This window comes from Pituophis catenifer, unplaced genomic scaffold (genome assembly GCF_029215685.1).
Source record: "Pituophis catenifer annectens isolate HBS135680 unplaced genomic scaffold, rPitCat1.0.hap2 SCAF_1, whole genome shotgun sequence".
In the NCBI taxonomy this organism is placed as follows: domain Eukaryota; kingdom Metazoa; phylum Chordata; class Lepidosauria; order Squamata; family Colubridae; genus Pituophis; species Pituophis catenifer.
The window spans coordinates 20,666,352-20,693,746 of record NW_027256881.1 but is presented as its reverse complement, the minus strand read 5'-3'; the positions used below and the strand labels follow the sequence as shown (position 1 = coordinate 20,693,746).

At 43.6% G+C, this 27,395-nt stretch overlaps 1 protein-coding gene across 1 annotated transcript in view; it reads left to right on the top strand.

Annotated features, from left to right (window-relative positions):
- Positions 1-20,131: 20,131 nt before the first annotated feature.
- FSIP2 (fibrous sheath interacting protein 2) overlaps positions 20,132-27,395 on the top strand; it is a 68,473-nt gene continuing 61,209 nt past the window's right edge. Inside the window, exons 1-3 of the mRNA XM_070931973.1 lie at positions 20,132-20,239; positions 23,435-23,560; positions 24,907-25,068. Of these exons, the coding sequence (XP_070788074.1) occupies positions 20,132-20,239; positions 23,435-23,560; positions 24,907-25,068 (396 nt within the window). The remainder of the gene's footprint in view (positions 20,240-23,434; positions 23,561-24,906; positions 25,069-27,395) is intronic.

Sequence of the window (27,395 nt, the reverse complement as noted above, 5' to 3'; positions counted from 1 at the left end):
GTTCGACCATTCTGACACATAGTCTAGGTCGCTTTGTAGAGCAGCAGTTTTGTCGGTGGTGTTAAATAGTTTTATGTCATCAACGAAGAGGACGCAGTTGCTTATAATATGATCACAAAGGTCATTTATGTATATTAGAAAGAGACTGGGTCCTAGAATGCTGCATTGGGGGACACCACTGTTAAGTGGTACACGGTTTTGATAGGGCACTCTTTGACTACTTGTTGCCACATGACCTTGGGGATGCTACAACAGTGGTAAATGGTCATAAGTCACTTTTTTCAATGATGTTGTAACTTTGAATGGTCACTAAATGAACTATCATAAATCGAGGACTACCTGTATTGTAGTTCCAGGCACTTCATCAAAACAATTATTTTTAACTTTCTTTGGCAAAGAATTAGCAATACCAATGTACCGACCACTAGATGGCAGCAAAAGGCAGGGGCATGCGCGTAAAATTCAAAGCACAATCAGATCTTCCAAATTATTTTCAAAGTGTCCTCAATCCTAATACCGTATATGTAATAACAGTTTTTAGGAGTCTTTGGGGACTAATAGGATAACCTTCCCAGTTAAAGAGTAATAAAACAACAGATATTTAACACACACAGTGTGACATGCTGTTGTTTTATTTTTGCAGGACAGTTTAAAATCCAGATGAATTCAGGATCTGAAGAAAAACAAACAACAACATCATGTTTTCACAAATATAACAAAAGCATTAGCTAAAACCACACTGATGTACTTCATAATTAATTCAGTCAGACTTCAAAGTATGTAACATACATTGCAAAAGATTTCCCAGGTTCAAAAATGCTGGTCATTCATTAAAATTTCAACAATTGCAAATACTTGCAAATACTAAGAGAATATATGCAATTGGCATGTTGTAAAAATATTTTTGTTTCCATTTTTCAATAATAACCTCAGTAATGTTACAGCAATATAATAGCCCCATATTATCCCAAAATTTCAAACAGGACCGACCAATCATGGTCCACCTGAAGCAGAGGTGGGTTTCAGCAAGTTCTGACCAGTTCTGGAGAACAGGTATGGAAATTTTAAGTAGTTCGGAGAACCGGTAGTAAAAATTCTGACTGGCCCCGCCCGCATCTATTCTCTGCCTCCCAAGTCCCAGCTGATCGGGAGGAAATAAGGATTTCGCAGTATCCTTCCCCTGGAGTGGGGTGGGAATGGAGATTTTACAGTATCCTTCCCCTGCCACGCCCACCAAGCCATGCCACGCCCACCAAGCCACACCCACAGAACCAGTAGTAAAAAATTTTGAAACCCATCACTGACCTAAAGTCCTTTCATAGGCCAATAGCAGATTTGAAAAAAAATCTTCCTAATAAAGTCATTTGTTAGAATTACTTCTCACACTGAGACGAATGAGGTATCAGAACAGTGAACTGATACAAATTTTGTTTCAAAAAAGGCAAGCTTCCACTCTCTGTATAGAAAGTGTGAACAGAAACAGAGAGAATTCTACTTTTCTAAATTGCCTATATTTGGTATAGTAGTTGTTAAGGAATCTGTTTAGAAAGTGGGAGACTGCGAGTTCCTGTCCTGTTTTAGGTACAAAAACCAGCTGGATGACTCTGAGCCAGTTACTCGCTTAGCCCCAGGAAGGAGACAATGGTAAACCACTTCTGAAACCTTGCCAAAATACCTGCAGGCAGGAACTAGTCAACTTAAAGATAACCTCCTCTTTAAAAAATCCACTCTATATAATGGAGTCTCAGCTGAAAGAAGGGTACACTACTTTCTGAAATTCTTAATGATGTAGCCTACCTAAATCTCTTTTTCTAATAAATATTATTAATAAGAGCACTTAGATACTGATTCTTTGGATAACTGTTTTCAGCAAAGACTGCAAGGGGGGAAGTCTGACAATGTACAATGTATTTCTGCCTCATTTAAAACTAGAACTACTGTTTTTTTTTAATAGACCTCATTGAACAATAGATATTGGTTTTAGATTTATGGAATATATCAAAACATTGGTATATTGCACCATTTGAACACTGATTAAAAATGCAAACATGATTTTCGTTTAGAATCCAACATTATTTTTTCCCAACACCTAGAATGAGTAGTGGGAAGGGGCCCTGGGGGACACTGCTTTGCCGTGGCTCCAGTCCTTCTATTCAAGATGTGTGCAGAAGATAATGCAGGGGAACTATTGTTTTGACATCTAGGATATTAACCAGGGGTGAAATCTACTTACCTTCCTTAGCGGTTAAGAAGCACACGCGCTACGCGACCATTTGCTTTCCTCGTGCGCGCACCATGTGCGCACGCATACCTGCGCATGCACAAAACGTGCACATGCGCAGAAGGTAAAAAAAACATTGCTTCCTGGTCCAGGAAGTAATGACACCTAGGTGAGTGGACGGAGCTTTGCTCCACCATCACTACCGGATCGCCGACCCACCAGCCAAGATCGCTACTGGACCGGGCGATCCGGCCTGATCCGGGATATTTTACCCCTGATATTAACCTATAATGATCCTCCCAGTTCTACCTTTGCTATCTGTGGTATCTAATATTTAACCTATTTATATTAACATAAAAGCACTGGAGGAAATCATTAGAAGCTTGGAGATGGGGTGGTGGTGGTATCAGATGCTGATGTGCCATAGCTCTAACTGCTCCTTACTATCTAATTCCAAGGAAGCATTAGTTCTGTTGATTGTTGTCTAATCTGGGTTACAGGCTGGATGCAAACAAAACAAATCCAAACAAACATGGAGGCAGGCAAAAAAACAAACAAATCCAAAAAAACATGAGGGAGGTTACTGGAAAGGAATAAACCACCCCAGGTGTCTGGTGAATTGAACTGGAGATGGGGACGTACTCCGAGAAAAACCAGGTTCATAGTTTCAAAAGGTTTCATGACAGCCATTACTGGATTTGCAAGTAGTGTTTTTGTCAAGGAACATTTCCTTGCCAGAAACCTCTCACCTTTTTATAGATTTTTCTTGATTCCTTTTTCCCTAACTCAGTGTTTCTCAACCTTGGTAGCTTGACGATGGGTGGACTTCAACTCCCAGAATCCCCCAGACACTGCCCTAATTCAATATTAACAAAGTATAAAATAACAAAACAAAACACAGCTGGCGGTTGGACTAGATAACATCCAAGGTCCCTTACAACTGTATTATTCTGAAAGGGTCTCCTGGCTGAGCATGGGGTTGGACTAGATGACCTCCGAGGTCCCTTACAAGTCGATTATTCTGTAATTCTTGGGAACAAATCTGACTATGTTCCTTTCTACCCAGAGTCCCTCCTCTTCTACCAAAAACTGGAACATCGAGGCAAATCACTTTTCTGCATCCTTATTTAATATACTGTACGTGGTCTTAAGTCTCAGAAGCATACAAAGCAACCATTTGGGCTAATGTGCTGCCTACAGGAAACCCATTACTAAATATGAAGAATGTATTCTCAACAACTATATATAATGCTTGAAAACGGCACAGTAGTTGACTGTAATGGTATGTGGGAATGACAGAAGAAAGAACCACAGATTAGACAACTATTATGCAAAAGGTATCTGAACCCACAGAAACAGAAGGGATATGGGAAGCATTTCAAAAGGAGCCTTGTTTTTTTTTTTTTAATTTGATTTATATGCCGCCTTTCTCCGGAGACTCAGGGCGACTTACAATGTGTTAAGCAATAGCCTTCATACTTTTGTATATTTTATACAGTCAGCTTATTGCCCCCACAAACTGGGTCCTCATTTAACCTATCTTAGAAAGGATGGAAGGCTGAGTCAACCTTGAGCCTGGTAAGATTCGAACCTGCAGTAATTGCAGGCAGCTGTGTTAATAACAGGGTGCTTTAAACCACTGTACTACCAAGGCTCCTAGTCTAGTTTTCCAGGGAGTAAAAATAAAGGAGGGAAGAAATATTATTTGATTTGCAAGATTCTGTTAATGTAACATTATAATAAAGATAGAACTAGTATTCATTGTTAGGCTGCTTCTTGTCTGGACTACCCAAAGGGTTAACAAAGACAATCCAATTAAATGGATTGAAGCTACACTTATAGCACTAGCACTTAGACTTATATACCGCTTCATAGTGCTTTACAGCCCTCTCTCTAAGCAGTTTACAGAGTCAGCATATTGCCCCCAACAATCTGGGTCCTCATTTTACCCACCTCGGAAGGATGGAAGGCTGAGTCAACCTTGAGCCTGGTGAGATTCAATCTACCAAGCTGCTGGCAGCCGGTGATCAGCAGAAGTAGCCTGCAGTACTGCACACTAACCACTGAGCCATCACGACTCATCCTAAAAACATTATAACATGTTTTTCTTGACCATAAGGTCAAAAACTATGCACACTCACCTCAAAGGAAAGCAAGCAGACCTGCAGGGATCATGTCAGGTGGGATCATGCCTTGTTGGTAAAGGTACCATCCTGCAGCAGATGCCATGCCAATGATGCACAAAGTCCCCAAAATACCTCTGATGACGATGACAGTCCAGGAAGAACCTGCAACGGGTAGGGGATCCTTAATGATCGCCTCCGGCAAACCTGCACAGGAATTCTCTGGTTAACTGAATTGAGCTGATGGTTCTAACTTGACAACATTTAAAGAAATGGGTATAATTTTTCCTGATATAATTGTTTCCTGATTGCTTATTTCTACCCTATGACTATCATTAAGTGCTGTACCTTATGATTCTTGATGAACGTATCTTTTCTTTTATGTACACTGAGAGCGTATGCACCAAGACAAATTCACAATCACAATTGGCCAATAAAAAATTCTATTCTATTCTATTCTATTCTATTCTATTCTATTCTATTCTATTCTATTCTATTCTATTCTATTCTATTCTATTCTATTCTATTCTATTCTATTCTTTAATTCTAATTCTAATTCTAATTCTATTTTATTGGAGAGTGTAAGTCCCAATTGGGAAGTGGGGTAGGCTGAATGCCAAAAAATGCAAATTGACATGCTAGGAATGAACCTGGTTTAGATGGAAACAGTAGTTCCCAGATTAATGAGAGCTCTTATTTATTTGTTTGTTTATTTTGCCTCCCATATCCCCTACAAGGACTCTTACATTAACAAATCTCAGCTATTTTGATGTTAGACACCTATCAATTACTGCACACTGGAAAAGCAGGTGGAAAAAGACTAGACCACTGATGGGGAACCATTTTGGGTTCAGCATGTTAAAAATTCATAAAATATCTAACTTGACTCTGCTGGTATGTCATACACATACAATACACATACATGAGAGAAACATTCTCCCAACAACAAGAATAGTTGTTGGGTGTTGGTGAATAGTGACATGTCACCCAAAACATGAAGCATTACCTTTAGTACATCTCTCATAGGTTTGCCATCAGTGGATTAGAATGCAACCCCGGAAATACATATTGTATAGGCCCGTGATGGCAAACATATGGCACACGTGCCACAGGTGGCACATGTAACCCAGTGGTGGGTTCCTCCCGGTTCGGTCCGGTTCGGCCGAGCCGGTAGCGGTGACGATATGACATCACCGAACCAGTTCTCCCCCCCACCCTCCCACCCCCCACGTTATTCTTACCTTTTATTTGGTCCCACCCCCAATCTATTGCTGCCTCCTGAGTCCCAGCTGATGACTAGAGGGAAAAAAACTCTTGCCGCGGGGCTTCAAAGGGCCATCCTTCAGCTGATCAGTGTTAAAAGCAAACAAATGAGTCGGGTCGTAAGTGCGAGGACTGGTCGTAAGTGCGAGGACCTTCCAGAAATGACTGACCAGCTAGCCACGCCCACCTAGTCACATGACCTCCAAGCCACACCCACAAAATAAGCTACGCCCACAGAACCGGTAGTAAAAAAATTTAGAACCCACCCCTGATGTAACCATATTGGTGGGCATGCAAGCTCAGCTCTGGCACGCATGTGCACGCCGGCCAGATGATTTTCGGGCCTTCTGGGCCCACCAGTAGTAGGGAAACAGGCTGTTTTCTGCCTCCGGAGGGCCTCAGGGGGTGGTGGGGAAGGCCCGTTTTTCTCTCTCCCCACGCTTCAGAGCCTGTCTAGGTGGGACCAGAAGTTGGCAAATGGGCTATTCCTTGCCTCCAGAGGGCCTCGGGGCGGGGGGGGGTGTTTGGGGAAGGCTGTTTTCACCCTCCCCAGACTCCTAGAAAGGCTCTGGAGCCTGGAGAGAGAAAGAAAAACAGGTCTACTGGGCCATTGTGTGCCAGGAGCGGGGGGAGGTCACACGTGCATGCACGGGGGCGGGATGCATAGAATTATGGATGTGGGTACGTGCACACACAACCCCCCCCGTGCTCCCCCTGCTTCTGGCAAGCGATGGCAAAAAGGTTAGCCATTACTGTTATAGGCTGTGCTTGCTGCATGCTGCTTTGAACCGTCTTCTATTGTAGCTGTTTTTATTTTGTTTGCCATAAAGGTTGATAATAAGCCTAAAATATCAGATGTTGTTTGGACCTTTTGCAATTTTTGTTTTTTAAAAATCATTAATCCAAATTAGGCAATGTATACATTTTGCAAATGAAGGGAAATCGCATATATTTCTATTGACTGAGGCTTTGGTTTATAGAGTAGAGCTGCTGAGAATCCTTCCAAACCTTTTCTGGTTTTGGAGATTTTTAACAAACACCACCAAGATGTTTACAAGTTCATCTGTGCAGCCATAAGGATCAGCAAGTACTCTTTTTAAGTGCTCATGCACTTAAAACACCTACACAAATATGGTTCGTATCACACTAGGGTTTGTTGGGACAAGACTTGGCAAATTGGTTCATATATAAGATGAAAGCATAAAACATATTTTACAAGCTACATATGCTGGTTTCACATATCTTGCTAAGACAAAACAAAGAAACCGCATTATTTCTTATCCCATTACTTTTAGTCCAAAAGAGCTGTCAAAACTGTTAACAGCATTTCCAAGTTGAAAGACTGCAGTCGATTCTTGCCAGGCCTCATACAGTTGAGATGTCAGTTAAGATTCCCCCCTGCTGCCTATGCTATGGCCAGGGATGTCTGTGGTCCCCAGGACCATCCCAGATCCCAGATCCATACTTTGTGGCTAACCACTGAAAATTATGCATACTTTAAAAACAGCAACAAGGGGCCTGGTGGCGCAGCAGACTAATAGCCTATTATTAATATTCAGCTGCCTGCAATTACTGCAAGTTCGAATCTCCCCAGGCTCAAGGTTGACTCAGCCTTCCATCCTTTCTAAGGTAGGTAAATTGAGGACCCAGTTTGTGGGGGCAATAAGCTGACTTTGTATAAATATACAAAAGTATGAAGGCTATTGCTTAACGCATTGTAAGCCGCCCTGAGTCTCTAGAGAAGGGCGGCATATAAATCAAATTTAAAAAACAACAAGTAGAATACACGAGTTAGGTTGCTGTTAGACAATCTTAATTTAAAGCGAGGAGACAAAAATGCAAGCTCCTCTGCCTCTTCTAGGGACATCATGGTGTTACTGTCCCATCTCTTGAAGCACCAGGACAGTAGCCCCCAGCCTTTTGGGCACCAAGGACCGGTTCCGTGGAGAGAGGTTTTTCCATGGATCAGAGGAGGAGTGGTTTCGTGTGCTGCCTGCAGCCCGCGGATGGGGCTTCCCTAGTTTGTACAGCCTGGTTTCTGGCATGCTGTGGACTGGTGCTGGTTCATGGACCAGGGGTTGGGGACCCCTGCATTAGATAAAGGTAAAGGTTCCCCTCGCACATATGTGCTAGTCATTCCCGACTCTAGGGGCTGGTGCTCATCTCCGTTTCAAAGCCAAAGAACCAGCACTGTCCGAAAATGTCTCTGTGGTCATGTGGCCAGCATGACTAAATGCCAAAGGCACACGGAACCAGGGGTGAAATGCTCCCTGTTCGGGCGATCCAGTAGCGATTGTGGCAGGTGGTTTGGAGAATCAGTAGTGACGGCGGCACGAAGCTCCGCCCACCTGCCCAGTTGTTACTTCCTGGTTAAAACTTTTTACCCTCTGTGCATACGCATAAGGTTTTGTGCATGCGCAGAGGGTCGCATGCACTTCCGAACCGGTAAGGAAGGTAAGTAGATTTCACCCCTGCACAGAACGCTGTTACCTTCCTACCAAAGGTGGCCCCTATTTTTCTATTTGCATTTTTTACTTGCTTTTGAACTGCTAGGCTGGCAAGTTCTGACAAGTAACGGGAGCTCACCCCGTTACGTGGCACTAGGGATTCGAACCGCTGAACTGCCAACTTTTTGATTGACAAGCTCAGCGTCTTAGCCATTGAACCACTGCGTCCTGCATTAGGAGACCAAAAATAAAAGCATACCTACACCCACCCACTGAGAAAAAAAAGTAGCCCATTCTTAGTCTAGTTTCATCTCTCACCTCTGCCCAGGGCTTCCGAAGCACGACAGGCTGCCTTCATGATGGCCAAGTTACCCCGGGGATAACCTGGGACATAGACCTCTGCTTCTACCTCCACGTCTTCCAATTCCAATGGCCCTGCCTGATCCTGATATCCTTTGGCAACCGGATGTTTGCCCCGTTTCTGTGGTGGAGCCTTTGGGAAGATGCCCCGCAACAGTCGAAGCAGGTGGATACGGGCTTCCTCGGCCTCCCCTCTCTTGGGTTCCATAATGATTCCCACTAAGGCACAGGGAGATTTCTGGACGTACTTCTTCACCTGCTGCAAAACTTTCCGCAGTTCGGTCTCCTTGCCCTTTATGCAGGAGGCACGGCACAGAAAGAAGATGAGCTGGCATTGCTTGCCCCCAAAAGGGCAGGTGACACAAGGCTCTTTCAAAGCATCGGCAGGGTGGACTGAGTGACAGGAGGAAGAAAACAAGTCCTTGACAAAAGAGGCCATCATCTTATGAATGTCCCTGCCTTCCAGAGTCTCCCCAATGAGAAGAACCTCAGGCCTCCCCCCCACCTTCTGCACCAGGATCTGAAAATCCTGTAAGACTTTTTCCCCGGGGCCTGGGATGCATATTGGTGCAGGAAGCTGCTCCAAGCCCTGCCCCTCCTTGGTCATGTCCTGCTTTCATGGAGTCACTGTCCAGCTGCCCTGGACTAACCTTGAAAGGCCTCTAGGCAAACCCCCCACATGATGTCACAATGCCCAAGCTCAGCTTGTAAACCTGGATCAGCCTGTCCCAAAGACCACCGACAGCGAAGTTAATTATTAAGCATGGGATTGAAGACAAATTGTTATCTAGCTAGTGGACCCCAGATGGATTCTTTCTGGATTGAGCATCACAGTTAGAACTAGCTGTTACTATCAAGTCTGAGATAGGCTGCAGCCAAGTCAGTCAAACAAAGCAGATCCCAAAGCCTTGCAACAAAGATCTACTGTCAGAAACCACTTTGTCAGAGGGGTGAAATTTCAGGTATTGCCTAAATGGATTTCCAGAAGTAAAAGAAAATGTAAAATCAAGTGATCAGAGTAAGCAAGAGGCCCAAACCTTTGATAATTCTATATAAGAATGGACACATGAAGAATAAAAAAGAATTATAATGACAGTCACTATAAGAAAGCTATAAAGAATAACACCTGGAATGGGAGAGAAATCCATATATCCAATTTTTTTTTACTCGTTGTTGTTGTTGTTAGCTGCGAAGTTGTGTCCGACCCATCGCGACCCCATGGACAACATTCCTCCAGGCCTTCCTGTCCTCTACCATTCTCTGGAGTCCATTTAAGCTCACACCTACTGCTTCAATGACTCCATCCAGCCACCTCATTGTCTGTCGTCCCTTTCTTCTTTTGCCCTCAATCATTCCCAGCATTAGGCTCTTCTCCAGTGAGTCCTTCCTTCTCATTAGGTGGCCAAAGTATTTGAGTTTCATCTTCAGGATCTGGCTTTCTAAAGAGCAGTCAGGGTTGATCTCTTCTAGGACTGACCGATTTGATCTATTTTTGCTCTCTTTAAGGAAATGGAATCAAACTTGCTGATGAATTCTGGCGAGAGTCATCCTGCAGTTTCTTTTTGCATTTTGAAGACTCAATCACCAAAATCAAATATGAATGGCAACACTCAACATAGGAAACAGGATTCTCCATACTCTTTGTCCATCACCGTGTAAAACTCTGCAGACAGAAAATCAGCAAGTCAGCGAGAAGGGATAATTCATATTAGTTTTCTCTTTAATGGACCTGTCTTCTATAGAGAGCTTTCACCCCATATGGGGACATATGCAAAAATTTGCACTACCAATCTACAGTGGTACTTTCAGTTCTGCAGAAAAATGGTTTCACCCTGGATTCCAAATAACTACTTTTGTGCATAATGGATAGTCTTTGAGTTGTGCCTTAATGGGGCCTGCCCATCATAATCATAACATATGATGGTCATAAATCATGACTGACCTGATTTTATGACCTTTTTTGTAGCAGTTATTAAACGAACGCCATGGTAGTAAAGGAAAGCAGTGGTTTGCTATGGATGTGGTTTTACCAAAACCCAGCAGGAAATGCCTGTGACTGCAGAACACTACAAAAAGCCAAAATGTGGACTGGTTGCTGAATGCCTGAAGTGCGGTCATATGATTATGCCTCCCCCCAACCATCAGAACTTTTAATTCAGGTCATAAATACCCTCAAGGAGGTTGGTTACAACTCCAAACGGTTGCTTAGTGGGTAGTTGTTAAATCAAGGTCTAGATGACTTGTTTGCGGTTGACATTTATGGCAACCACAAGAAATATAGCAGAGAGTTTTCTGTTTTGAGCACTGATCAGAAATGTTTGCAAAGGAATAGAAATACATGAGCAGCTCCCAATCAGGTTGTCCATATCAGCCAGGTTAGCCAGTTATTCAGTCTTTGAATAATGATGTCCAGATTTCCCACAAATATCTGCAGCCAATGCACAATGATGGGAGGCAATCTGATTATCCCTTCCTTCCTAGATAGTTCCGCCCATCATTTGGAGAGGAACACTATTCCTTTTGGAAATAAGCCATTTACATAAAAAGTGCAGGGGAAAAGTAAGAAAAAGAAATTGGAGGTAGAAGTTAGAAGAAAAGTAAAGTAAATCTGAGGAAATCTAGTTTACAGTAAGTTACATCATTCATTGTGCATAGTTTTCTCTGCTTGTAAACCCATCCTTCCCTTTTGTTCTTTAAACTTCTTCCCTTTCCTTCTAATTTATTATTAATAATACAGGTAGTCCTTGACTTACAACAGTTTGTTTAGTGACCATTCAAAGTTACAACGGCATTGAAAAAAAGTGACTGATGACTGTTTTTCATGCTTATGACCATTGCAGCATCCCCATGGTCATGTGATCAAACTTGAGAACTGATTCATATTTATGACAGTTGCAGTGTCCCAGAATCTTTGCAACCTTCTGGCAAATAAAGTCAATGGGGAAGCCAGGTTCATTTAACAACCAAGTTACTAATTTAACAATTGGCAGTGATTCACTTAACAAATGTGGCAAGAAAGGTTGTAAAATGGGACAAAACTCACTTAACAAGTGTTTTGCTTAGCAACATAAATTTTGGCCTCAATTGTGGTCGTAAGTTGAAGACTATCTGTAATGCATATTTATTCCTCAAGAAGCTTAAGAGTGTTTTACAAGAGAATTAAAAAGTCTTAAATAAAACTTTCACAATAAAATCTGCCATACATTCGTCAAGATGTACATAATTTAAAGTTTCCTTTGGGGAAAAAAATGAACGCATTAAGCAATTTACCTGGTCACATTTTTGGGGGGGTTTAAACAATAATCTGATCCTCAAACCAGCCCAAAAACATTTTTAGAATGTTATAATTAAGAAGATTCATCAGTCACTAGCTCAGTGGTGGCTTGCTACCGGTTCGCCCCAGATCGGGCAAATGGGTAGCAGTGGCGGTAGGAGGCTCCGCCCACCCGACCGGATGTCTCTGTAAATGTGCAGAAGCGAGCGCATGCCCACGAGCAAACCAGTAGCGGCTGAAATTGAAACTGACTACTGCACTAGCTGCTCTTGAACTCAAGACTTTCCAGTTTCCAGCACAGCAGATAAAGACTTTTGGCAGAGCCCAATCACCAAGCACCTCCTAAATGTTGTTTAGTAGTATTCTCCTGATGATATTGCTAGCTTATTGCTAAATAAATTAGCAAGTATCTGGCAAACAAACAGCTGGCCTTCTAGACCAGGGTTCTCCAACCTTGGCAACTTTAAGACTTGTAGATTTCAACTCACAGAATTCCTCAGCCAGCAAAGTCCACAAGTCTTAAAGTTGCCAAGGTTGGAGACTCCTGGTCTAGACTGTAATTGGAGGACCTTTAATTTAATTTTACTCATTTTTATAGGTATGTCATATTAAAAGACTAAGGAACCGAATGCCCTCTAGATAAATTTTTTCTTTTTTTTATGTGTCTTCAAGTGAATTCTGGCGCAGTGGACTAAAGTGCTGTTAAAGTAGCACTTAGCTGCCAGCTGCCTGCAATTACTGCAAGTTCAAATCTCACCAGGCTCAAGGTTGACTTAGCCTTCCATCCTTCCGAGGTAGGTAAAATGAGAACCCGGATTGTGGGGGCAATAAGTTGACTTTGTATAAAAAAGAACACCGCTTGGGGGGGGGCGAAAGCCCTACTAAGCAGGTATATACAAAAGTATGAAGTCTTTTGCTTAACGCATTGTAAGCTGCCCTGAGTCTCCGGAGAAGGGCGGCATATGAATTGAACCAATAAATAAATAAATAAATGACTGCCTGGACTAGTCCCTGTAGTTTTCCTGGCAAGATTTCAGAAATGATCCAGATATAGCTACATCATCAATAATAATAATCTATCCTACAATGGCTGGGACCGAGTTGAATTTGCTCGTCCTTGTCCTACAGCAATGCATTTAAGATTGAATTTGATATGATGCAGTCAGTAGAATTTGGACATCTTTGATCCATATTGTATTATATTGAGGACAAATCCCACCGAATATAGCAGGGTTTTCAACCAACTAAATAGGTTAGTATGCTATGGGGGGGGGAGACAAGGAAAAGTTAATTGGTTGAATTTGCCACAAAACGCACGCAAAGCGGCTCGTTCAAATGGAGTTCTATAGACCCAAGGAAGCCCCTATTACTTCTTCTATCTACATTCTCCATGGAGTCCTTTCTCGCCCTTAGTGATGAAAAAGAAGGTGTAGGATCATGGCCAGAGGCTGCATTAACAGATTAACCAAGTTGGAAGGGACCTTATAGGTCATCTAGTCCAGCTCCCTACACTATTTCTGACAAATGGCAGCCCAATCTCTTCTTGAAAGTCTCAAGTGATGAAACTCCGACAACTTCTGAAGGCAACTTCTGTTCCATTGGTTGAGTGTTCTGTCAGAAAGTTCCTTCTTATTTCTAGGTTGAATCTGGTCAGTTTCCATCCATTATTCCATGCCTGGCCTTCAGGTGCTTTGGAAAATAGCTTGACCCCTCCCCTCTCTGTGGCAGCCCCTCAAATATTGGAAGACTGTTATCATGTCTCCCCTGGTCCTTCTCTTCAGTAGACTAGCCATGCCCAGTTCCTGTAACCGTTCTTCATATGTTTTAGTCTGCAGTCCCCTAATCATCCTGGTTGCTCTTCTCTGCATTTTTTCTAGAGTCTCAACATCTTTTTAATAGCGTGGTGACCAAAATCTAGCTAGCGCATGGCTTGCGAGTGGTGGAACCGAGGAACGAAGGGGAAGACCGACCTTCCTTCCAACAAAGCGCCCAGAAAGGAAGCGCGCTCGCGTCGGGGCCTCTCTGGGCACGAAAGGCAGCTCGCTCAGCCCGTTTGCCTCCCCCCCACCTCCGCGGGGTCACAGGCCGGGACTCCACGCTGCTCCTTACGCCCAGAAGGGGCCGGCGGACGATTGTGACACCCGCGCAAGACGCAGGAGAGGCGCGCGGGGAGCGACGCCGGCGCGGCGAGCGGCTGGACGGACCCGGGCGGGATGGAGCGCAAAGAGCAGCGGGGCGGGAGCTCGGGTGGCGGGCGGCGGACCGGCGGTCGCGGCGTGGCTGGCGAGAAGGAACCCGGACCGTGCGAGGACGGGACGGTGGTGCAGCGCACGCAGGTGGTGCTGCTGGCCGGCGAGTCGTGGGGCTCCGACGGGGGCCAAACCGTGCTCAGCTCCTTCGCGCACCACGTGCTGCCGGCCACGGGCGGCGCCGCCGGCAGCCCGGCCGGCTCCGCTGACTCTTGCGCCCCCGTTGCTACGCGGCCGCTCCCCGCGCCCGGTTCCCTGCCGTCCACGCCGTCGGGCCAGCTGATCTTCTTCCTCTGCCGGCCGTCGTCGCTGCGGGAGCGGCCCGATCGGTTGCGGGAAGTGTTGCAGGGCGTGCGGGATCAAAGCCGGGACTCCCCGGCTGCCCTGGTAGGGGTGATCGTGCAGCCGCGGCCCGACGAAGAAAAGTCGGCTCTCGTGCAACTCGAGAAATTGCTCCGTGAGATCTTCCAGTCCGAAGGTGCCGGATCCATGGAGGTGCACACGGCCGTCTTCGCACCGGGGCGACCCGACGGTGCCCTGGAGCTCAAGCGCGTCAAGGGCGGGGCATCGGGTGAGGGATGTGCAAAGATGGTTAGGCAGAGGGAAGGTCGTCGGGTTACCTAGGACTGAGGAAAGGAGTTATGCATATGTCTATGGAGATTCTCGGTGATCCAGGGCACGGTTGCCCCAAAAGTGCTTTTTCAAGAGGCAACTGGACTTTATTTTTTTTATTTTTTATTTTTATTTATTTTTATATACCGCCCTTCTCCGGAGACTCAGGGCGGCTTACAATGTGTTAAGCAATAGCCTTCATACTTTTGTATATTTTATACAAAGTCAGCTTATTGCCCCCACAAACCAGGTCCTCATTTTACCCACCTTAGAAAGGATGGAAGGCTGAGTCGACCTTGAGCCTGGTGAGAATTGAACTTGCAGTAATTGCAGGCAGCTGGATTAAATGCTGCCTTAGTAGGAGGCATTAGCCTCCTACACCACTCAGGCTCTTTCTGTTTTTTGTTTTTTCTTTATTTATTTTTTTCTTTGTTTTGCTTCTCATCCAAGAAGCTTCTTCAGCTCTGACTGGATGGTGGGGAATGGAAGGATTGGAAGGGAATCCAGTCAGAGCTGAAGAAGCTTCTTGGATGAGAAGCAAAGCTGCTTCAAAGAAAAAACCATAAAGTCCAGTTGCCTCTTGAAAAAAAAGCACCTTTGGGGCCTTATGCATAGGTTCAGAGGCCCTCTTCATGCTGACCATATTCCATTTAGAGGGACTTTGTAGGGCTTACATCAACCCTTGAAGGAAGCTACTGCTACCAGGAAACCCAGCTGCCTTCACACAACAATAATAACAAGTTCAGTCAAAGACACCCATTGAAGGCTTCCCATGTTTTAGTCACACTGCCACACTAGGGTGGCTGTGCGTGAGGGAGGAAAGGTTATATCTACCCAGAGAGTGATTATTTTAATTATCTGTTGCAAAGGGGTATCCTTACCTGGTTCCCCTGTTGAACAAGTTTGGGCTCCTTATGCTACTCTTTGCAGTGCCAGGTCAGTCTACCACTGTTTTCTAGAACATTTACTGGCCAGTCAGATAGTCAACACAGCAAACACAACAATGGGATGGAAACCCCCCCCCTTTTTTCCATGGGCAAGACCACATTATGAAAGGGAAGAGCTTTCATCACAAATATGTAGCCCACATCTTGATATATATTTTTTTTATTGAAAAAGTTTTTCAAATACAGATTTTTCCCCCTTTTTTCTCCCCCCTCCTCCAAAACCCTCCCTCACGACCCCTCCCCCTGTGACTTCTTCAAAGTAAAATCCAAATTCATAACAGATTATATAATACCACATCTTGATATTTTTGACCTGGTGGTCTTCCCTCCCCTCCAACACTTCCCCCTAAGCCAGATCTATATTTCCAGAAGTGGATCCTGGCAGCTCAGTATTGTGCAGATGCACAGAGATTGGAGCTGATTCACGGACCAGGGGTTGGGGACCCCTGCATTAGGTAAAGGTAAAGTTTCCCCTTGCACATATGTGCTAGTCGTTCCTGACTCTAGGGGGCGGTGCTCGTCTCCGTTTCAAAGCCGAAGAGCCAGCGCAGTCCAAAGACATCCGTGATCATGTTGTTGGCATGACTAAATGCTAAAGGCGCATGGAACGCTGTTACCTTCCCACCAAATGTGGTCCCTATTTTTCTACTTGCATTTTTTACCTGCTTTGGAACTGCTAGGTTGGCAGAAGCTGGGACAAGTAACAGGAGCTCACCCTGTTACGCGGTACTAGGGATTCAAACCGCTGAACTGCTGACCATTCAATCAGCAAGCTCAGTGTTTTAGCCACTGAGCCATCGCAACCGAAACATCCAATGGGGAAGCTCAATTCGCCTTATGACTGCCATACAAATGGTTATAAAATCGGGTCCAGTCACATGATGACTCAACTTATAACCACACTAACTTACAACCGACATTCTCATCTCAATTGTGGCCATAAGTTGAGGACTCCTGTCAATTTCAACCCAAATCTTGCCCATATTTATTTTATTTATCCAATGTATTGATCGCCTATCTTACCACATATGTATGAAATAAATGTATCTTCTTTCCTCCTTATCTAGCTCTGTCTCCCTCTTCATTCTCTGTTGTTTCCCAAGTTTTACTACAAAGCAGATATATGGCCCCTTGTATTTCATTTGATATGATAAAGAAATAATTTTTCTCTTCCCTTAAAGCCTGCTTAGTGCGGATGAACAAATCGGTGATGCAATTTTTTGGAGCAATGCTGTGGTTTGGAATCGTGGCATATGGAGGCTATTACTTCTACAACTATTCTGCAGCATGAAGCTTGCTCCCCTGCCTGCACATCTCCCTCCCTACATGGTTAAGGTGGGTACAAGATGCAGGAAAATGTTTTTATAAAAGCTGAACTGCCTGACTTTTTTTTCCAACTTGACTAGTGGGGAGGTGAAACTATTGCAGAAATTAATTCACTTTTTATGCAAAAATATGAAGATGTAAATTTAAAAGGGGCTTAGCCAAAAGTGAGGCCTTCATATTCAGAATAGAATAGAATAGAATAGAATTCTTTATTGGCCAAGTGTGATTGGACACACAAGGAATTTGTCTTTGGTGCATATGCTCTCGGTGTACATAAAAAGACAAGATACATTCGTCAAGAATCATATGTTACAACACTTAATTATAATCATAGGGTACAAATAAGCAATCAAATCATACTAGGAAATAATCAATATAAATCATAAGGATACAAGCAACAAAGCTACAGTCATAAGTGGGAGGAGATGGATGATAGGAACGATGAAAAGATTAATAGTAATACAGACTTAGTGAATAGTTTGACAGTGTTGAGGGAATTATTTGTTTAGCAGGGTGAAGCAGTTTGATTAGTGGCTGGCAGTATTTCTCATATTCCATTATAATCTAAAGGTAAGATTTTCATCTAATAACATGCATTTTTTTCTAGGTCTCTTATGCATCTGGATTTACAGCTGTCACCCAAAATAAAATTTAAAAAATCAAAAGTTGTTAACCTTGTCCGTGAAGATATGTAAACTTGAGATGAAGTGTTGAATTAGCTAAAGATTCATCACAGCGTCCCATCTCCTCACAAGGTGTCTGACTGTGAAGTCCATCTATTTCATCATGGATGTATACACACATCCTTTCTCAGGCTTTACCACAAAGCTGCTACTATGTGTAGTTTCAAACCAAAAGTCCTCATACAACGGCAAATTATTCTTGATGGTGAAGAAATCCACTTGGATTGTAACAGTCTCCTAAAATATAAATCCAAAATGGACTGAATGGGCAAATAAGAGTTGTTTCAAATAAGTGTGAATAAAATGATTGCACCAGGAAAGAGATCCCAGCTTTATTATAGATAGCAGGTTACACTGAACATGCTGGCCAAACAGGAAATACATGTTAGTTCATGGCTGATAAATCAGTGAAAACATAGGCAAAGTATAACACATTGAAAGTTTTGAAAGGTTGAAATAAAAATTCAGTTTTGAATATGACTTCATCACAAAGTTGGACACAAGATTCTTCCTATAACTGTAGTGAGGAAAGAGGAGGATGTAGAACTGAAAAGGAATTAAAACAGTGAACCAAGATAAATGGGACTGGAAACACCTCCATGGTGAGCTAAGCTTCATTTTCCAAACTAGGACCCACACTTCTTGGTTTATGGTGCCTAAAATTCCAACTCAGATTATAAAAAATGGAGTCATAGCCTAGCACATGGAGAGTATATGTGGTTTGGGCTCTGGAGGGTTTCGTGAGCTGTTATGATCAATCCAGGAAACCAAAAGCTTACCAATAGCTTAACCAGAATATGCGGTAGAATTCTGACCATGTAAATTACTGTCACAAGATGCAGTGATAATTTTTGGTAAATCAGTTTTGGTGATTTCAAAAGAGAATAACAACTTCATATAGGGCAGGGGTGTCAAACTCAAGGCCTGCGGGCTACATCTGGCCCACGGGGTGCTTAGATTTGGCCCACGGAGCCAGCCTGGTGGTGTGGTCCACCAGCAGCCTGCGGAGCTGACAGCGGAGTCAGACAGCGATGAGGCTGAGGAAGGCCTGGATGAGGGCTCTGCATTGGAGGCAGAGCTGGGGCCAGGGCCATCGGGGAGTGAGGTGTGGACTCCGGAGCCTCCAGAGGCTGACAGTAGAGAGGAAGAGGAACAGGAAGAGCCTGTTCCTAGTGCACGTATGAAAAGAGCTGCCAGAAGGCAAGAGCAGCTACAGCAAAGAGGATGACTCGGGAGTAGGGCCAGAAGATGATTGGCCCCACCCATAAGGCTTAAAAGACCAGCAACGGCTCTTGTGCTCTTTGTTGGAAAACAACATTGATAGACTAGCTCTTGTCTTGCTGCACCTATCTCTTGTTGGTGTCTTCTGCTTCTGAACTTTTGCCAAGAGAAGCCTTTGGCAGTTTGCCTAATTATACCAAGGTTGGTGATTAGACTGAAGAATTTGTGTTATGAAGAGTTTGTTTTGATTTAGTTTGGACTACGCTGAGAATGAGTTAATTCTCAGCTGTTCTAATAAAGTCTGTTTGTTTTGGAACTGTTTGCATCTAATACTACCTACTTGAGCCTGGGTCACAACACCTGGAAACAGCGAACGACCGGCCCATGGTGCCTCTGCCAGTGAAAACAGATGTCAAACTCGATTTCATTGAGGGCGACATCAGGGTTGTGTTTGACCTTGGGAGGCTGAGTGGGTGTGGCTGGGGTGGGCGTGACCATCTTGACGTCCTGCGCCCACGTGCAGCCCTTCCGGGCTCCATTTTCACTGGCAGAGGGTTGCAGGTGGCCGTTGCAGACGAAAACGGAGCCCAGGAGGGCTGCATGTGGGCTGCAGGATATTGAGCTGGCCATGCCCAACCCAGTCATACCCAGCCTCCCGAGGTCAAACACAACCCTGATGTGGCCCTCAATGAAATCGAGTTTGACACCCTTGATATAGGATAAGGCTATCAAGAGCTACTGATCATGATGGATATATCCAGAGGCAATATACCTCAGTACCAGTTTCTGCAGAATATACGGTAAGTGGGAGGTGCCGTTATTCTTGGCATTTGGATAGCCACTCTGGGAATAAACTAGAGAAGCTTTTTATTTCATTCAGCACATTTCCTTATGCAGGACATAGGAGAATCTATTTAAGTACCATGGGTGCTTGAAATCAGGATAGAAATAGTTGCCCCTGGCAGAAAGGAATCAAGTCAAGATTGGAGATTTTATTCCCGGTAATTTGTCCCTAAATTCGGCATCATCAGTCCACAAGACAATCCAAGACAACAAAGGGGCTCATTACTGACAATAACAATAAACTCGAGAAATGTGTGTATACATCCATGATCTATGCATCTTGTATCATTTAGTAGCTGCACTGTATGATTACTGTATCCACACAACAGTTTTGCTTCCATGTTATGCAGCATAAGATCACCTGACAGAATGGGATTCCAGCATCAGATTCCTTCCTGTGAGATGTTGAAAGCTCCACAGAGAATGTGAGGGTAGCAACTAGGACCAAACTAGCAGAACCTTTGTTGCTAACAACATCTAGGAATGTTCTAGAAGGGTTGCTAAGAGGTGGCAGTTGGAAGCTATGTCCTCCAAGGGCAGCAGCTCACCGTGAACCATCAAGATGACGTACCCCAACCCAGGGGTCCTGAAGGCAGCCATGGGACATTACTTAACAGAAAGTGCCCGGACAGCACTTGAAGCCATGGAACCTGAAGAGGATGTAATAGAAGTAAGTGAGGGAGGAGTTTGAGTTTGAGTTTGAGTTTATTTAGATTTATATACCGCCCTACTCCCGAAGGACTCAGGGCGGGTATCAGCCATAAAACAGATACAATATAAAATTTAAAACACAATTTAAAAAACATTAAATAAATTTGGCCCATACTAATTAAAAACACCCCTATTTTTAAAAACAAATTCGAATTAAAATTAAACAATTAAAAAGAGGCCAGCCCCGCTTGTTGGAATAAAAAAGTCTTGAGGGCATGGCGGAAAGTGCGTAAATCCAGGATCCTCCGTATCTCCGGGGGGAGCTCGTTCCAAAGGGCAGGTGCCCCCACAGAGAAGGTTCTCCCTGTGGGGGCCGCCAGTTGACACTGGCCGACGGCACCCTGAGGAGCCCCTCTCTGTGGGAGCGTACTGGCCGGTTAGGGGCTACCGGTGGCAGAAGACGGTCTCGTAAGTACCCAGGTTCTGAGCCATGGAGTGCTCTAAAGGTGGTAACCAATAGCTTGAAGCGCACCCGGAAGACCACTGGGAGCCAGTGCAGCTCGTGCAGGAGAGGTGTTATGTGGGAACGCCATGTCGCTCCCATAACCACCCGCGTGGCTGCATTCTGGACCAGTTGGAGCCTCTGGGTGCTCCTCAAGGCGAGCCCCATATAGAGAGGAAAAACTGCAGTTGAACCAACTCTCCCTCTTTATTGCAGTGGGACTGTGTTCCTCAACCTTGGCAACTTTCATGATATGTGGATGCTTCCTAGGGATGAGTGTGTGATGGTACCAAAGTCACCCAATTGGCTTCATGCCTAAAATGGGACTAGAACTCATGAACTCCTGATTTTTAGATGCCTTAACCACTACGCCAGATTGGCTCTCTGTATAAACTTATGTAGGGCTTATTCCATTTACTAGCTTAGTTCTCCTTTTGGTAAGTAGCTCAGACCAGTATTTTTCAACTTCAGAAACTTATAAGATGTATGGTCTTCAACACACAGAATTCCCCAGCCAGCATACAGCCAGGGAAATGAGGAAGTTGAGAGCCAAATGTCTTAAAATTGCCAAGATTGAGAAACTCTGCACTAAGAAGAAAAAAATAAATAACTTGAGTTTAATAGAAACATCTTTTGGCTGCTTCAGCTAAAGAGGACTCAAAGTAATCCCCAAAGCTTTAGGGTTGATGATGCCTTTTGAGATTGTGTGTGTGTGTGTGTGTAATGGGTGCTGTCACAAAATGCCTGCCACATCACTGACTTAAAGTGAATGGTTACTATTTAACATATAACCATTCACTTAAAGATAAGTCATTGATGTGGCCATGTACAACTTTTAGTTTATAGGAATATTAATGAAGCCTACATGAGGAAGGAGAGGTGATCTGTTTTTTTTTACATTTAAATATTTTATTGGTAGATTATAACAATTATGATGAAGTACAACTAAAATATAGCATTGCTAATATGATCAAAACTATACGAAGTAGTAAGTAAATAAGTGATGTTTGAAGAAATTAAAAATAATAGTAAAATGTCAGAAGCTGTAGAATAAATAAATAAAATGCCAATATAGAACAAGTTCAATCTTTTAATACGTTAAATCTGGCCATATAGAGTATTATTCCAACTTCTGGTTTAATGCAGTCTTTCTGTACAATGATATTTATGTCGTATACTTTGTTTCTAAAATTGAGAGGTGGTGTATTGATGAATATTAGATTTTATGTTTGTTTTAATTAAAACTATTGAAAATATTAAAAAAATAGGTGGGACTTGGTGTCTGGCAGAAGCCAAGCAAAGTGTCTGTAAATTCCCCTGAAATATTTATTCATATAAAAGGCATAAATATAGTGGGATTTATTTGGGACCAAGAAATAAATATTTCCCCCCCCCCTCCGGACAAATAGAGCCTTTTCAGAAATGTGTAAAAAATAATCAAAATTTATAAAGTCCCAATAGCCAAGTAATCTATGACAAGGAAAAATTGGATGTTGTCTGAGCTTTTGGAAGAAAAGAGGAATGAAATGGGGGAAAAGATGCAGTACATACAGTTGAGTTCTGAAAATTTGCAGAGCCTGGAGGCTGTGGGGGCCTGAATGGGGGACAACAGGCTTCAACTGAACCTTGGTGAGATGGAGTGGCTGTGGGTATGCAGAGCCTTGGAATCTGGAGGCGTATCACCATTAGTTCTGGATGGGGTGGCACTATCCCAGATAGACCCAGTGTGCAACTTGTGGGTTCTCCTGACAGTCATGGATAGGAGACCTTCCACACAACTTTGTGTGGTGCGCAAATTGCACTCTTTTCTGGATTTTGAGGCTCTGCGCTTAGCCCTGGACATCTCATACTTGGATTATTGCAACACATTCTACTGCTAAGATGTGGAGACTCTAGAAAGAGTGCAGAGAAGAGCAACAAAGATGATCAGGAGACTGGAGGCCAAAACATGAAGAATGGTTGCAGGAATTGGGTATGTCTAGTTTAATGAAAAGAAGGACTAGGGGAGACATGATAGCAGTGTTCCAATATCTCAGGGGCTGCCACAAAGAAGAGGGAGTCCAACTATTCTCCAAAGCACCTGAGGGCAGGACAAGAAGCAATGGGTGGAAACTAATCGAGAGAAGCAGCCTAGAATTAAGGAGAAATTTCCTGACAGTTAGAACAATGAATCACTGGAACAACTTCCTCCAGAAGTTGTGAATACTCCAACACTGGAAGTTTTAAAGAAGATATTGGATAACTATTTGTCTGAAGTGGTGTAGGGGTTCCTGCCTAAGCAGGGGGTTGGACTAGAAGACCTCCAAGGACCCTTCCAACTCTGTTATTCTGTTCTGCTACCTTTGAAGAGTATTTAGAAGGTACAATTGATCCAGAATGCATTGGTGCAGAGAGTTTTGAAGGCCCCTAATATGACACATGTAACACCATTGTTATGCAAGCTGCATGACATATAATCGTTGAATGCTTGTGAATTTTATTTTGGTGTAAGTTGCTCAGAGTCACCTGAACCATGAGATGGTGGCAAATACATTTGATAAACAAACTCATACAAACTAGCTCTGGCTTGGAAGGGGAGATCAAATCAAATCAAACCAAGACCAAAACTTGTGCATATTCTTGGAGATGTTAAAATACTAAAGCAAATTGCTGCTGAGTTATGCAAAACAGATAATGAATAACATGCTTCCTCTATGTTTTTTTCTTTTCTAGTTGGGTCCTGGGAAACAGATGCCAGTTGTAGGACCCAATCAAATTCTGGACATGCCACTTTTCACCAAGATCCCACTTCTGCCTGGCTCCAATACCATGTTTTACAGAACACATTTGGGTGAAAAGGTGAAGAGAGACTATCCCAGTTCTGCTTTCCATAAAATGTTGTGAACACAAAATACAAAAGCATGCAACAAGAAACCATTTTTATGGGGCATGTTGCATGAAAACTTGTAGAAGTGTCCCAGTGTTATTTTAAAATAATTGAAACTATCCTGAGAAAGAAATTCAGAAGTAAAAGTGGGAAAGAACCCTTAATTCGTCTGTTTCCTGCCACTTTCCTCTCTCTTGAAGCTACCTTTCTTAGTAAAAACCAGTGTGGGAATTCTCTCTCTCTCTCTCCCCCTCCCCCCCCTCTCTTTTCGGGGGATGTCTTATTTTTTTTCCTACTGTACAGGAGGCCCACTACTTCTGCTTGCTCACAGCCACAACAGGGCAGGAGGTCACGCAGTGCGCCAGTGCCACTGCTGTGACGCAGGGGATGGAGCTGCCCCATGCACCCAGCACCGGTTTACCTCAGGTCCCCGCAGCCAGGCCATCCATGCCCTGACACCTGCCTTGCCTCGCAGCTGTGGCTTTGGTAACCCCATCCAGCAAGACCCTGCATGGCCGCCGGCCCACGGCCCATTGCTCATGGTTGCAATGGAGCAAGCAAGCTGAGAGATGGTGGGACAGAGTGGATGGGTGGCTGTGTGAGGCTCGTCTTCATGTTTCTTGGTTTGCTCGTGTGGTGCACCAGGATCACCTGCCTTCCCCCCTGCGCCTCTGCCTCTGTCTGCTGCTGGTGTTGCCGTGTGAAGACGAGCCTCCCACGGCCACCTGTCTGCTCTGACCCATCAACACTTAGATTTCCTGCATCCTGTGTGGTGCGTCCAGATTGCATGCCTCCTCCCCCGCCTCTACGCCCACCTTCTGCTTGGACAGATAATCAACTCACCTGCACTGTGCAGACTGCAGCTGCTGCTGGACACCATCAGCCCCTGTGCCCTTGTTGCCTCCGGTGCTTTCCACACCCACCCCATTGCAGACAACCTTAACTAGGGCTTATTTTGGGGTAGGGCTTATATTAGGAACACACTAAAATCAGGCTAGGTCTTATTTTCGGGGAAGGTCTTATTTTCGGGAAAACAGGATATCTATCTTATCTGTCTGTCTGTCTGTCTATCTATCTATTTATCATCTATCATATTTCTAAACCACGCATCTGCCTCAAAGAGAGACTCTTTGGCATGCTTTTATATGTATTTTTTTTCCTTAGGTTCTTTCCTAGCATAACATAATATTTCTTTGTATTTCCTCTGAAGTAATTGATAGATCAAGCATGGTGGGGTTTTTTCCCAGGGGAGGATCCCAATAGGTTATATGGTATGCCAACTTTCTTTGTTCTCATCAATCTTTTGTGTTTCTTTCAGCTTTATCAGCCATCAGCTACTTTTGATCTGAGTGACCCATACTGTAAGATCATGGCCCCCAAATACAAAAGTCTTCATGACCCCCACTTGCGTGCTTACTACAAGCGTAAAGACAATCTGCAGAGACTGAAAAAGTCTGGCCTGATCACTGACAAAAACAAAGTAAGTTTGTGCCCATTCTGTCTTCTATTAAAGTTACTAAAGCAACAATCAGTAACATGGTAGAAGAAAAAATAGACCCTGAACTAAACAGCGGTAAATATTACAGTTAGACAGTCTTATTCTGAAGTCTGATGTTAAATACAAACTTTGAACTTGGTGCTGCTATCCGTGGGTGCCTTCAATGTCTGCACACACACATTTTCTTTATCTTCTAACTCTTGGAAAATTCTCAAGAGAGTCCTAAACTGGACCTTGTGTAGGTCCTTGCAATCTTGCAATCCTGCAAACAGATGCAGAATACATGCTAACACATCCAAGTCTGTTTTTCCTGAATTCTGACATACTCAACAGATATTCCTGGTTTACAGATTGAAAACAATACGTAATCTGATACTTAGGCATTTTATCCTTGTCACCTATTCTTGTCACTTATGCTTAACACAAACCACCAGCACAGTTGTGGCTTGTGCTGAGCACCTTATGGTTTTAGGTATGTTTTACTCAATGATTTTGGAAAACAACATGTTTTACGCAAAATTATTTTCTTTTAATGTTAGACATATTGATATATTTCACGTTGGTTTCAGATATTTTTAATTTGACTCAGAATGCCATGCAAGTACATAGGCTGGTGGGCATACATTCATTCACGTTTTCAAAGAACCGTTCTTATTCTGGATTTTGGCATCAATTCATTTTCCCTTTCCATTTTTTGATCACTGGACGATTCATGTTAATTTGCACAAAAATGAAGATTGCTGCCTTTAAAAGGTGTATCCAACTCTAGAGCTCATGTCTTAAGCCACGATAAGCTCTATTCTCTATATTAAGGGAAATGTTCTATTGCCTTTCAGTGATATTGGACTCCTGTACAGAACGTTTGATAGTCTTAATGACCCCTCAACCTCTAACAATCTGTGACCTAATAATGCATATAATCATGATTGTTGCAAATACTAAATGACATTTGGCATGTCTGAATAGTCCATTGTAAATATAAGTCCATTGGTACAGTAGCACGTCTGTATAACTGTCCATGAACTTTATCACACAGCTATGCCTTAAGCTACCAGCGTAAATATATAGTATTAACATATTCTGATTCCAGAATATGATTCGGATGCTTGGCAACTCACTTATATTTATGATGATTGCAGTGTACTGAGGATCATACGCTCCACCTTTTGCAGCCTTCTGATAAGCAAAATTAATGGGGAAACCAGATTCCAGAATATGATCCTATGCACAATTAGATTGTTTAAATTCCAATTAAACCTAACTCCTTGATTTATGACCAAAATTGAGCCCCAAATTTCCATTGCCAAGTGAGATGAGTTTTGCCCAGTTTTTCAACCTTTCTTTCCACAGTTGTTAAGTGAGTCACTGCAGTTGCTAAATTAGTAACATGGTTGGTAAGTGAATCTGGCTTCCTCATTGACTTTGCTTATCAGAGGGGTTTTCAAACATTTTGAGAATATTTATTCTGACAGCAGAAATTTTGAGTGGTTTGGCGAACCGGCAGATACCACCTCTGGCTGGTCCCAGAGTGGGGTGGGAATGGAGATTTTGCAATATCCTTCCCCCAGGAGTGGGGAGGGCATGGGGATTTTTCAGTATCCTTCCCCCAGGAGTGGGGTGGGAATGGAGATTTTTCAGTATCCTTCCCCCAGGAGTGGGGTGGAAATGGAGATTTTGCAGTATCCTTCCCCTGCCACGCCCACCAAGCCACACCCACAGAACCTGTAATAAAAAAATTTGAATTCCACCATTGAGTATGAGGCATATAAAATATATTAAGAAAATAAGACCGACATTTTAAACAAACACATTAAATGTCTATGGAGCTCCAGTCATCCAGGTCATGGTTGTCCCAAAAGTGTTTTTTCAAGAGGCAACTGGACTTTCCTGTTTCTCTTTGAAGAGCTGAAGAAGCTTCTTGGATGAGAAGCGAAACGTCTCCAAAGAAAAACAAGAAAGTCTAGTTACTTTTTCATCAGGTTCGCCTGATCCGCCAGTTGCGTCCCTTTCTAGATCGGGACTCCCTACGCACAGTCACTCATGCCCTCGTTACCTCTCGTCTGGACTATTGCAACGCTCTCTACATGGGGCTCCCCTTGAGGTGCACTCGGAGGCTCCAACTGGCGTAGAGTGCGGTGGCGCGGGGGGTTATGGGAGCGACGTGGAGTTCCCATGTAACACCTCTCCTGCGCGAGCTGCACTGGCTCCCGGTGGTCTTCCGGGTGTGCTTCAAGGTTCTGGTTATCACCTTTAAAGCGCTCCATGGCTTAGGACCTGGTTACTCAAGGGACCGCCTGCTACCACCAATA